The sequence below is a fragment of the Xyrauchen texanus genome, chromosome 40, assembly GCF_025860055.1.
Source record: "Xyrauchen texanus isolate HMW12.3.18 chromosome 40, RBS_HiC_50CHRs, whole genome shotgun sequence".
Classification (NCBI taxonomy): domain Eukaryota; kingdom Metazoa; phylum Chordata; class Actinopteri; order Cypriniformes; family Catostomidae; genus Xyrauchen; species Xyrauchen texanus.
The window spans coordinates 20197572-20209280 of record NC_068315.1 but is presented as its reverse complement, the minus strand read 5'-3'; the positions used below and the strand labels follow the sequence as shown (position 1 = coordinate 20209280).

General features: G+C 36.7%; 2 protein-coding genes across 2 annotated transcripts; both read left to right on the top strand.

Moving 5' to 3' along the window:
- Positions 1-285: 285 nt before the first annotated feature.
- Positions 286-6167, top strand: noxo1b (NADPH oxidase organizer 1b). The gene is made up of 8 exons (XM_052113124.1): positions 286-413; positions 543-623; positions 707-776; positions 1671-1854; positions 2022-2230; positions 2357-2470; positions 2554-2671; positions 5059-6167. The coding sequence occupies exons 1-8, from the start codon at positions 348-350 to the stop codon at positions 5720-5722; spliced, it is 1506 nt and encodes a 501-aa protein (XP_051969084.1). The 5' UTR covers positions 286-347; the 3' UTR covers positions 5723-6167.
- Positions 6168-9164: 2997 nt separating this feature from the next.
- rnf151 (ring finger protein 151) lies at positions 9165-11224 on the top strand. Its single transcript, XM_052113255.1, has 4 exons — positions 9165-9335; positions 9598-9743; positions 9876-9972; positions 10416-11224. Exons 1-4 carry the CDS (start codon positions 9333-9335, stop codon positions 10926-10928), a joined length of 759 nt encoding a protein of 252 aa, XP_051969215.1. The 5' UTR covers positions 9165-9332; the 3' UTR covers positions 10929-11224.
- The last annotated feature ends 485 nt before the right edge of the window (positions 11225-11709 follow it).

Below are 11709 nucleotides of genomic sequence, written 5' to 3'. Positions count from 1 at the left end.
GACAGATAGATAGATAGATAGATAGATAGATAGATAACTAACTAACTGACATTTAAACACCATAAATATGAATTGTTCCATAAATAGAACAAGAGGACATATAACATTTTACAGAAACTTCAACTATGTCACAATGTCTACATGCGCACGTGCACGCACCCGCATTTTATAGCATAGCCCTACATCTTTTAAACGCTCACGTGAGATAAACAACACGCAGAGGTCCGCCTATTGGCTACAGGTATAAATAATGAGGATGCTCAGCAAGAACAAGGAACGAGCGATTCATTCTTGTTCTCTCTTTCTTCAGAAGCCGCTTCAGCTACAGTAGCTGTGTAAGCTACAGTATGAGTGATCCGCGCTTCCCTGTCGATATCCGTCTTATCGGCGTGATGAGGAAAGAGAAGAGCAAAGTAAGGAATCAGCAGAAAAGGATGTATTCGTAGAACAACCGTTGGGAAGAACATTTAAAGACTATATCGCTTCTTAGTCATAGTTTGTAATTCAGGTTCAATGATTAATTGCTTGTTTGTTTTTTGCAGATGTACATGACATCCGTGTTATGGTCTGACAAGAGCGAGGTGATAGTGTACAGATCACTCCAGGACTTTAAGAGGCTTCATGTAGGTTTTACAACTTGGACTCGGCACGAATAGTAACGAACTAGAAAGTAAACCTCATCACTTAATACACTTTTCTTCAACAGGGGCAGTTGAAAAAGAAATTTCTTGCGGAAAAAACAGGCAAAGAGTATAGAGTGCTCCCCCATTTTGGAGGTATGTTCACATATCCACATACACTGTAAAAAAAATTAAATAAAAATAAATAAAAAATATTTAATTGATGTGCAACATCAAAATGTATTAAAAATGATTGAAGTAAAAATGCATTCAAGTTCAAGTAAAAATGTATTATAGAACATAGTATTGACCTACAAATATAATTAGTGAGGGTCAGGATAAGTAGAAATTCATTCTTAAAGGGATACTTCACCCAAAAATGAAAGTGCTCTTGTCATTTACTCACCCTCATGCCATCCCTGATGTGTTTGACTTTCTTTCTTCTGCAAAACACAAAGATTTTTAAAATAATATTTCAGCTCTCTAGTTCTATACGATGCAAGTGAATGGTGACTAGAACTTTGAAAGCCCGAAAGACAGCATAAAAGTAATCCATAAGACTCCAGTGCTTAAATCCATGTCTTTAAGGAAAATTATAGATGTGGGTGAGAAAAGATCAATATTTAAGTCCTTTTTAAACTGTGAATCTACACTTTAACTTTCAAATTCAGCCACCTACTGGTTGAGGCTGATCAAAGATGGAGACTGATAGTATAAACATACTCAAATATTGATTTTATTTAACCACTGGAGTCATATGGATTACTTTTATGCCTGCTTTATGTAATTTTGGACCTTCTAAATTCTGGTCACCATTCACTTGCATTGTTTGGACCAACAGGGCTCAGATATTCTTCTAAAAACCTTAAATTGTGTTCTGCAGAAGAAAGAAAGTCAAACACATCTGGGATAGCATGAGGGTGATTAAATTATGAGATTGGGTGAACTGTCCCTTTAAAGGTAACAATTGCACCTCTCCAATTAAGTGATATAAAAAGATGAACACTTTCATTAGTTCTGTTATTCAAATGAGATGTATGCTGTCTGCAGCCCGAAACACAAAGATAACCTTTCCGCTGAAGGGTCTGGTCAAGTCTGTGCATCATCTGAGTGGTTTGGAGAAGTACTGTTCCAGTCTGTTGAGGTGTGACACTGCTGTATCACATTCCTCTGAGGTCATTCAGTTCTTGCTGCCAAATGAGCAAGAGCTTCAGCCAGAGTTTACCCAAAATAGGTTTGTTGATCACTTCATTAGCCAGACTGTGTAGGACACTGCATTTCGCCAAAAAAACATATGTAGCTCTTTTTGCTACATTTTGTTTCAGAATGGCCATGATTTAGTTAAATGCCAATTATACAGAGTTACAAAGGTAACATTTGTGTCTCTCTGACTGTTTGCAGTTTGATGATTCTACAATTTGACAACACCCCCACTGTCATGCGAGGACCTGATATGGCAAATAAATGTCTGAACATTGGCAATGTGACCCACCCTTTTGTATCCAAGACATATCGATGTGTGGCTCCATATGAGACTAAGGATACAAAGAATAAACCCTTTAAGGTAGCTGTGGATGAAAGACTGGATGTGCTCATCAAAGACCAAGCAGGTATGTTTCTTCTCACGTAAGGAAATGAACTGTAAAGACAGAAGTCAAAATATTTATAGTGCAGTTCCTTGGAGTCTATTCTTGCCATTGTTAGGTAATATTTTAATGTGGGTGTTACGTGAACAGGTTGGTGGCTCGTTGAGAATGAGGATAAACGTCTAGCTTGGTTTCCTGCTCCCTACTTGGGTCTATGTGATGAGGAAGAAGATGAGGATGAGATAAACTCAGCTACTGTTGAAAGTAAGAGGCAACTGTTACATAAAATTACAGTTTCAATGAATCTACAAAGAAGCCTTGCTAACTGAGGATTTTTTCACTCCCAGTGCCTCTGTACTGTGCCACAAGAGGTTACACATCCAAAAAAGAGGACGAGCTGTCCCTGAGCATTGGCGCTGTTGTGGAGGTGTTACAAAAGTCTTTGAATGGCTGGTGGCTTGTCAGGTAATTAAAGTTGTTTACCCAGGTTGCCCTGACATTCAAGGAATGATATGAATGTATAAGGTTGATGTATTTATAGACCGTAAGTGTGTGGGAGGCCCCATTTCAAAAAGGAAATGTTTTCCTGTATGAAGGATTTAAAATAATAGACAAGCCAAAATGTATTTAACAAATGCACAAAACTGCATGTAGCAGTGCAGCACTCCTGGTAATTAAACTTATTTCTGCAAGCTCCAAAGAAATAGAAATTACAAAATAAAGCTTTAAGAAGCAGATAATCATTAAAGGTGCTATATGTAATATTTTTACTGTACTAAATCATAAAATTAACATAATATATCATTAGAGAATAAGGAAACATGCAAAGTTGAAATACTGGCTTCTCTGATAACAATGCTACTGCCAGTATATTCTACATTGAAGTTTCCATTCAGGGCAGGAATTTCTGTTTATGTTTTGACCTGTGTGATCCCGCCCACTGCCCACTCACCAACAGTATTTCAACACTGCCTGGTTGCCAGATTTGAACAAGTTTTCAGGCAATCAACACTGCGTGCTGCAGCCATGGAAGCCAGCGGATCGGAGATAACAGATTCCACCCGACTTTAAAATCCCCACCATCCATCTAAAAACCAAAATGACCAGAGGCTTATTAAAACAAGGATAAATATTGGAGATGCCTTTGGAAGATGGAGACAGCTTAAAGCCCAGAAATCCTTTAAAACGGACGCTGAGTTGGCTAATTTGCATGTCAACATTTTGGCAACCTGCATGAGCTTTGATTCTCGGGCAGGGCAAACAACTCTCTAATATATTTATTTTGGACTGCAGTACCCACTTTAAACACTTGTTGTCAATCTTACATATAGCAACTTTATGTTGTATGTGAGAAGTGCAAACAAAGAGGAAAAATATATACGTTTACATAAATATTGGAAATATTGGCTCTTGACACCTGACACACTCTGATCAAGTGCAGCAGTCTGGGGGTCAAATATTTGTTAGAATTGCCACTAAAACTGTTGTTCCCGGCAATAGATTTCCAACTATGCAAGTTTCATGTCTCTCATATCTCTCTTGGGCCTCTTTCTTCTCACATAAGTGGTGATTTCTCAATGCCAGCAAAGCCTTCTCTGCTGACGTATCATGCCTAATAATTAAATATTTTTTCATCCTTTCATTCCATTGACCTTGTCATGTATTTTCAATCACATTCCACTCTTTATTAATCTACAAACGAATAGCAAAAAACTAAAAGTTTATCCAATCAGAATTTATTCCTTGATGCTTACAAGCAAAGCGTAACAACTGTTTCACAAATCGCATGCCTGAATCCTCGCTCCTTAGCCTAAGCAGCACCTGAGCTCCATCCCATCAGGCCTTCAGAATTTCCACAGAGTCCCTCAACAGTTCATGTGAATTGGCTTCTAAAGTCAGATTGTCAGATTCATCAGCCAATCAGATTGATTTATTTGTTCTTGGTGGGTGTGGTCTTTAGGATATATCCCAGTCCAGGCCTTCTAGCTGGTCTTGAGTGACGCAATCACGCTTTAAGTGATGTACGTAATTTGAAAGCGAAGAGTGCAAGATCTTGCTGATGAGTCGGCTGTTATCGCTGACGCTATCGACATTGAGAAAGCAATTTTTATGAATTTAAAAACCTGAGATGTTCTGCTTGATCTTGTGATGGATTAATTAAACAGGAAAGGAGGACTGATTTTCACTTCAAGCTAATTTTTAAGGGATTTTTGCATTGTTGTAGCAACATCAGGAGTTTTCTAAGTGTAAATTAGGCTGCTTGGGCATTCAGTGTCGGATCAAGTTTTGAAAAGTAACCGTGTACCCTGACAAAACAACATTTATTGCAAGCAAAATTTAAATTGCAAATATTATTAGAGAGCTTTTTCTTGGTATTAGACCTCCTTGGTTCTGGCTTTCGTGTGTAGATGTGTTTTTAAAATGTCAATTGATATTATTAGTTGACTGCCACGTAATGTATGATCTTATTAATTGTGAAACTGTGTTTTCGTAATGGCATGAATCACACCGACGGCCTAGACTTAAAATGCAAGGGCCGTGGCTGTCGCACATAATACAATAATGTCAACTCCAGTTCATATTTCATGTTCTTTTTTATTTATTTGGCAAGTAGCCATGTAATAAGCAGGATAATGTACAGTCAACCAGTCAACAAACCCCATTCAAGGTGATACAAGACTGATCCCCAGAATTTATTTTGTGATCATGACTAGCAGTATGCACGTTATTCATGCATTTCATATTATATTTTGACGTTTCCATAAACATAAAAATGATTGCTCTCAAAATTGCATGAATCATATCTGAGCCTCATACAGAACTTAATCTTAAGGCATGTATGCTCTCTGCAGATATAACAATAAGGCAGGCTATGTGCCCTCCATGTTCCTAACGCCATACTGCAGCCTCAACTTTGGCTTTCAAAATCTCCAGAGAAAACTTAACAGCAGCACTATCAACCTGTCTGCCAGCAACTCCTTCAAGCAGGATGCAAACTCCACTGAGCCTCAGGTCAACCCACAATACATAATTAATAATTTCCATAAATCCCACTCTCTGGAAGTAATGTCAGAGCCCAGGAGTCAGTACAGTGCTCCAGAGGATGAAGAGGATGAGGTGTCTGACAGCCTCAAGAACAGCTTCCACAATGATTCAATCAACTTTAGCTTCAGTTCCTCGGACACTGACTCTATGAGCACAAGCATGTCCAGCTCAGATGGAGAAGAGGGCATGAGACATCATGGTAAAGAGCCAGATGGCAACGAAAGTGGTATTTCCAGTGGCCAGTCCAGCCCCACCACCTCAGAAACTAGTGACCCTATTAAAGCAGCCACATGCCCTAGTGTACCACCCAGACCGCATACCCAAGAGATTCTCAGTCGCTGCACGACCTACACCCGTAAAGCTGCTCTGGCAACCACTTCGCGTCTGTTCCCTGAAAGAGCATGTCTGGTAGATGGTGGTAGAGTCCAAAAGGCGTGTGAGAGTGTTCATTGTAAAATAAACGAATGGTAACGGTAACTTGCATGATAATTACACATTAAATAACTGTTTATTTATAAGTTCTATTGTTAATAAGTTCTATCTTATTTTTACATGGTTCTGTTAAGGGTACTGACATGATGAAAAACTGTAACCTCTAGTGACTGAGAAAAACATATTAACCTGGGTTCATTGTATACTCTTTTTATTGTCCCTTGTTCCCCTTTGTGAGACTGCATCAATCAAATATTAAATAGTTTGATTTAAGAAAGTCAGTTACTGTATGTATTTAAAAGATTTGAATTAAATAATACTGTGGTTTCAGTTTTATATTTTCAAGTTTATATTCAGATTTTTTCAGTAAATTTACATTGTCATCTTCTTTATTATGTTCTTAAGTTAATGGTATTCCATACTGGAAAGTTTTTGTTTGACCTTTTGCTTTTAAGCCTGGATGTGTTTCAATAAATGTTTCTAACGGCACCCATTTTTAATGCTTCTGTTCTCATGTGTTCTAGTGGTGTTAATTGGCAATGCAGTCTAGTCATGCACTCTGGTTTATATGCATTCTATTATTTAAAACATTGGTGATTGGAGTCACAAAATATTTAATATACTATTCAAATATTATATGTGAAGCAAATAAGCTAGAATATAAGGGATGTGTAACATGGCAGCATGGGAATACATTGGGCGTCCTCTGGAGGCTGCATTTTAAGACATCATTGGCACAAAATCCAGCAAAAAATAAAATAAAATAGAAGCAATTGCAACAGGTACAGTCTGCATTTCAGTCATTAAAACATATACATTCATAATGGCTGTCAAAGTCATGTCATATAGCCAACAATTACCCTCTGAAAATGTATCTGTTGTCCTCAGGTTAGGGTGGTGGGTTTGAACAGTAAGCAGTATCAGAATTACATTCCCAGAAGGAACTTTTTAAATACCCAGTTATATAAAAGATTTCCTCTAAGAGACTGAACAGATGTCTTAAAGAAATGGTCCAGATTAAATAAAAGTTTAGCTTGATTGACAGCATTTGTGGCATAATGTTGATTACCAGAAAAATAAATCATTATTGACTCATACCTTGTTTATTGAAGCCAAAATAATCAACATTATACAACAATGCAGACAACTGAGTTTAACTGTATTGATCTAGGAACATTTCTTTAAATAGGATACCTGAAAACTGTAATACAGAAGCAAGCACACTGAATATTCTAGATATTGTAATTGATAATAGCTGCAGACACAATTAGAAAGCTTTGTGAGTAAAACAAACTACATTATTCCATTTGTTGTTCTGTCTGCTCTTTTTTAACTGTGATTATTAGCCTGTTTATCAATGTACTTAATGATCCTATGTTTCCTAAGTTTTATTGATATTATTAAAATAAATCATGTTTTTGAAGAACATGAACCTAGTTATTCTGGTGAAAGTTTCCTCAATTAGGCCTAAGTAATTATGTTTATTTTACGGTAACATTTGTAAATATTAACAAAGTAATGAGCAATGTTTTCTCTGTAAATCTGTTGGAAACTAAATTTCTATCAGGAAGACTCGCAGACTTAAGTAAAATTTAAGATTACATTTATTTGATGAATATAAAACAGAAATGTCATGTCTCACTTTGGCTTAAGCCCGTCTGGCGGTCTGAAGAAGTTTACTCAAAACCGTCATATCCTGTCGGAGATAGGAGGCAGGGGCGAGGAGCCTACCCCATGCAGGATGGGACTCAACTGGTGGTGGTGGAGTGGTGGAGGTTGCCATGTTAGCACAATGAAACAGAAATGTGATAGACTGTGAGCACACTTATAAAGCAATGGCTTACATGTGATTGGCTTGGAGTTACTTAGCTAATGGAGCGATGATGTACAGCTGCTAATCTTCCCGCCAGAACTACGCTGTGCTTACATTTCCTTAAATCACAAACCTTTGTTAATTGCTTGCAACCAGACATTCTCAGAAACAGTTTGAGTTGCCATTATTACATTCTATTGCTTGTTTGTTGAGATTTAGAGCAGGTGCAAATGTGTTGGCAAATTCAGCTTCCCCTTACAGATTACCCTTATTTTGTAACCATTGAAGATATTGAGTCATACCAGAGATTATTTAGCAGGGATAGGCCACTTCTACTAAAATGATTGGGAGAAACTGGTATGCTCAACCAAGCAGATCTGAGCGGCCAACGGTCAACAGATGTAGAAAGGAAGTCCCGCCTTTCTGGTAAAAGAATCAGCACCTTTTAGATATAGACATCACCTGTCAATCAATTCGAGAACGCGCAAGCACATTTGCTATACGCCGGGAAAATTGCATTTTTCGTAATATGAGGTAAAGAATCACAATTAACTATACCAGTATTGTCAGATTTTATTGCTGATTTCAAATATGTTCTTTATTAATAATCTTCACCAACTGTTTTTGAGATTTTTATCTTTCTCAAGTATATAGGAACTGCACTGGCATGACTGGAAAGTGTTCCAAAGATGGCCGACTGTGGACTGACTGGCTAGAAAATATTTGGTCATACAGTATGGCATAAACAAATAATTTTACAGCCTATTGTGATCAACATTCATTCGCTATATTGCAACAAGTATATTGATTAAAGATTTGATAACAATCTTTTTCTTCTGGGCAATAATGGTGTAAATGTTTATAATAATGATAATAATTTTTTTAGCCAATACTTTGCTGTGTGACAATGCATACATTTACTTTCCAAATGTATGCATTGCATTAAACCTTCCCTGAGAAATTCACTGGACTAAAAAGTGGCAGCCCTGATAATTCTGGTCTGTCTAATATTTTTAGACATGGACAATTTTGCTTGGACATAAAATTCCTTAAAGCTGCCATGTAAATTATTTTTTTTTGAGTTGCTAATAATTTTAAGCACACAACGTAAAATCACTGTCAGCTTTATATGGTGGGCACTTCATGAATATACAGTATTGTCAAATTACAACATTTGTCCAGTTTCTTATTAAGTGGGTGGCATAACTTAATCACTGACATATCTTTACTATACATATGAAAGATGACCAGTACAACCTGGTGTGTTCTATATTGTTAAAAGCTTTTTAACATCTGTCTCATGCACATACATAACATGAGTTATAATGCTACTCCAATAACAGTCATTGATTTGATTCTGTCAAAGCGTGGGACAAATCCATTTAAAGCGTAGGTCATAACACAGCGTAACATATACACATTTTTACATATTTTATTCACATATAACAATGTATTATATATTCTATTGTACAGAATACACTACTGTGTTCTCACTGGTCATTCAGAGCTCTGTGTTTAGAGAATAGGGCTTGTAGCCTCTAGAGCAGGCAGCCATTGAAGGTTCAGTGGTTTCCATAGCAATGCCTTTGTCTGGTGAGTAAAACCTAGATGGTACCAAAACAGTGTCCTAGTAGTTCATGTAAAACATTGTCAGGTGCTAACCACATTTGTCACTTGTGCTAGAATGGAAAAGAAGACAAAATTGTAAATTGATTTCCTTTGGGATGTTTTAGCTGTGAGTCGTGATGACAGGTGTCGGCCTCTTTGCCTCTCCAAGTTCTTTAGAATATACAGTGCCTGTATCAGCTGTGTCCTTGTAACACACTTATAGTGAAAATGGTGAGTTTATTTGGTGAGATGTTATATATCCTTTGTGAGAAATACTGTACAATACATGTATATTTAAAAAAGTTGTACTTATGTTTAAAAATCCTGATAATACTGTATATGTACTCACTCATTTGATTTATTTATGTTTTAAGGGTTAACATTTGTTAGTAATATGGCCTATCCCTTCCTCTTACCAAATTAACAAAGATGATGTAGAGATGAAATTACATTAAATATGATTATAAAATAAATCTATTTTGTTTTACATTAGAGTGGTGGTTATGAAGTGGAGCAGTTTGTGAATACTCCAGATGATGATCTGATTTGTGTCATCTGTAAAGCGGTTCTACGGTGCCCAGTACGCCTTAAATGTAACCACATCTTCTGCAAGGAATGCATTTTACAGTGGATGAAACGGTAACAAATTAACAATATGTTACAATCAGCACTCTGTGACTTACCATGTACTCTCTTTCATGTATCTAATTGGACATTTGAGCATCAGATCTACTTTAATGTTATGTATATGCTTTTTTTTTTTTTTTTCAGACAGGTGAAATGCCCATGCTGTAGGCAGTCTATTTACCAGAACCAAATGCTTGTTTTGTTTAAGCTGAGTAAATCTATTGGCCGTTTATCAATCAGGGTAGGCAAATTTTCATAATTTTTTAATTTTTTTGATCAGTATCATTGTCTTGATTTCCAGTATAAATACTGTATCTAAACATACTCATTAAGCTATATTTATATTAAACATTAAGATATATTTACTTCAGAAGCAAAATATTTCAAGATGGGGTAAGAAAAATAGACTTGTTTCCCCTTAGAATTAAGTGTATATTTCTCACCCCGTTGGCAAATATCTTAATATCTTATCTTAATATGATTATGTAATCATGTTAGATTACTCTGAATACAAGATGTAATATCTTGTGTCATTTTGTTTCTTTTGTTTTAAAGATATTTTGATATTTTTACTGGAAAACAAAACGTAAGAGTAAGAAAACGATTCTTTGCAGTGTGGCAATGAAAGTACTGCACATTGTTCAAAAAGTGAACATAAAAAAACTCCTGTGCCTTTGTTCCTAGTGTCGAAATGAACAGCAGGGCTGCAGGGCCACTTTCCCGCTCTCTAATGAGTACCTTCACATCTCTAACTGTCCATATGAGTGGCAGCTGTGCCCACATGAGGGCTGTGGGGAACAGGTGCTAAGGAAGGATGCTCAGGCACATGACCAGAGCTGCAGACACTGGCGACAGCTGTGCTCCATGGGGTGTGGCACAATACTTTTCCGAGAGAACCAGGCCCAACACAACTGCTACCGAGAGCTGCAGCAACGCTATATAGCCGAGCGGCGGCAGCAGAGGGCCATTGCAGCCAACCTGCGCAGGAAGATGTTGCGCATGCAGAGTCGCATGGCCCAAATAAGGAGGCAGATAAACCAGATGTGTGAGAGCCTGGATGTTGGCGATCTGGAGGTTGAAGCAGGGGAGGGAACCAGTGCTTGGATCAACTCTAATGCAAGCTGCACCTCTACCAGTCTGGGCAGCAGCAGTCGCCATCAAACGAACAGCAACAGTTCAAGAGTTAGACATACATAATGTTCACTGTAACAGTGAAATCCTCTGTTTAGCAGAATACAGGATTAAAGTAATGCATTCAAGTTTGTTTATTATGTGTGTGCAGTTAAATTTAATGTGCCCGTTTAATACTGAAATAGGGAAAATGGGTCTGAAAAGGGTTTTTTAATAATCATCTAAAGGACAACACAGATTATACACACAAATATTACAAATGTAATATTTGTATAAAAAGATGCATGACAACAAATAAGTAATTGTGATTTTCTGTTTTTGTTTGCACTCCCCAGAAAGTTGGTCTAATGCGTAAATCTTCAATAAACAATCAATGTAACATTCAAATGCCTGCTTGTGGTTGGGCATTAAAATCTTGAAGTGTAAAATGTATGCTATATATATATATAGAGAGAGAGAGAGAGAGAGAGAGAGAGAGAGAGAGCATACATTTTATAAAATATACAGTATACATATAGATAGATAGATAGATAGATATAATTTGCTTATTTTATTTATTTATTTGTAAAACAAAAACATCTGCAATGTGTATGTACTGTAAATAGCTGTATTTAAGTCAGTGAGTATAAAAAAATATATATATATTAATTTAAACTATTGTGGATCTTCAACATTCACTTAAACTTAAACACATCATACCTCCTTGAAAAAACTTTTTTGTGATCCACAGAAGAAGCAAAGTCATATTTTAAACAGCATAAGGTAAACTATTCCTTTAAGATGCCAAGAAAGGGGAATGTAATGGGATTTGTCTAATAAACTCAATTATGTATGAGAGAACATGTTT

Bases quoted from the DNA above. Each gene is read 5' to 3' on its own strand.
- noxo1b (XM_052113124.1), top strand. From the start codon at position 348: ATGAGTGATCCGCGCTTCCCTGTCGATATCCGTCTTATCGGCGTGATG. The intron at 414-542 runs GTAAGGAATCAG...TGTTTTTTGCAG, and splicing joins TGAGGAAAGAGAAGAGCAAA to ATGTACATGACATCCGTGTT. The intron at 2,231-2,356 runs GTATGTTTCTTC...TTACGTGAACAG, and splicing joins GCTCATCAAAGACCAAGCAG to GTTGGTGGCTCGTTGAGAAT.
- rnf151 (XM_052113255.1), top strand. The intron at 9,744-9,875 runs GTAACAAATTAA...TTTTTTTTTCAG, and splicing joins ATTTTACAGTGGATGAAACG to ACAGGTGAAATGCCCATGCT. The intron at 9,973-10,415 runs GTAGGCAAATTT...CTTTGTTCCTAG, and splicing joins TTGGCCGTTTATCAATCAGG to TGTCGAAATGAACAGCAGGG.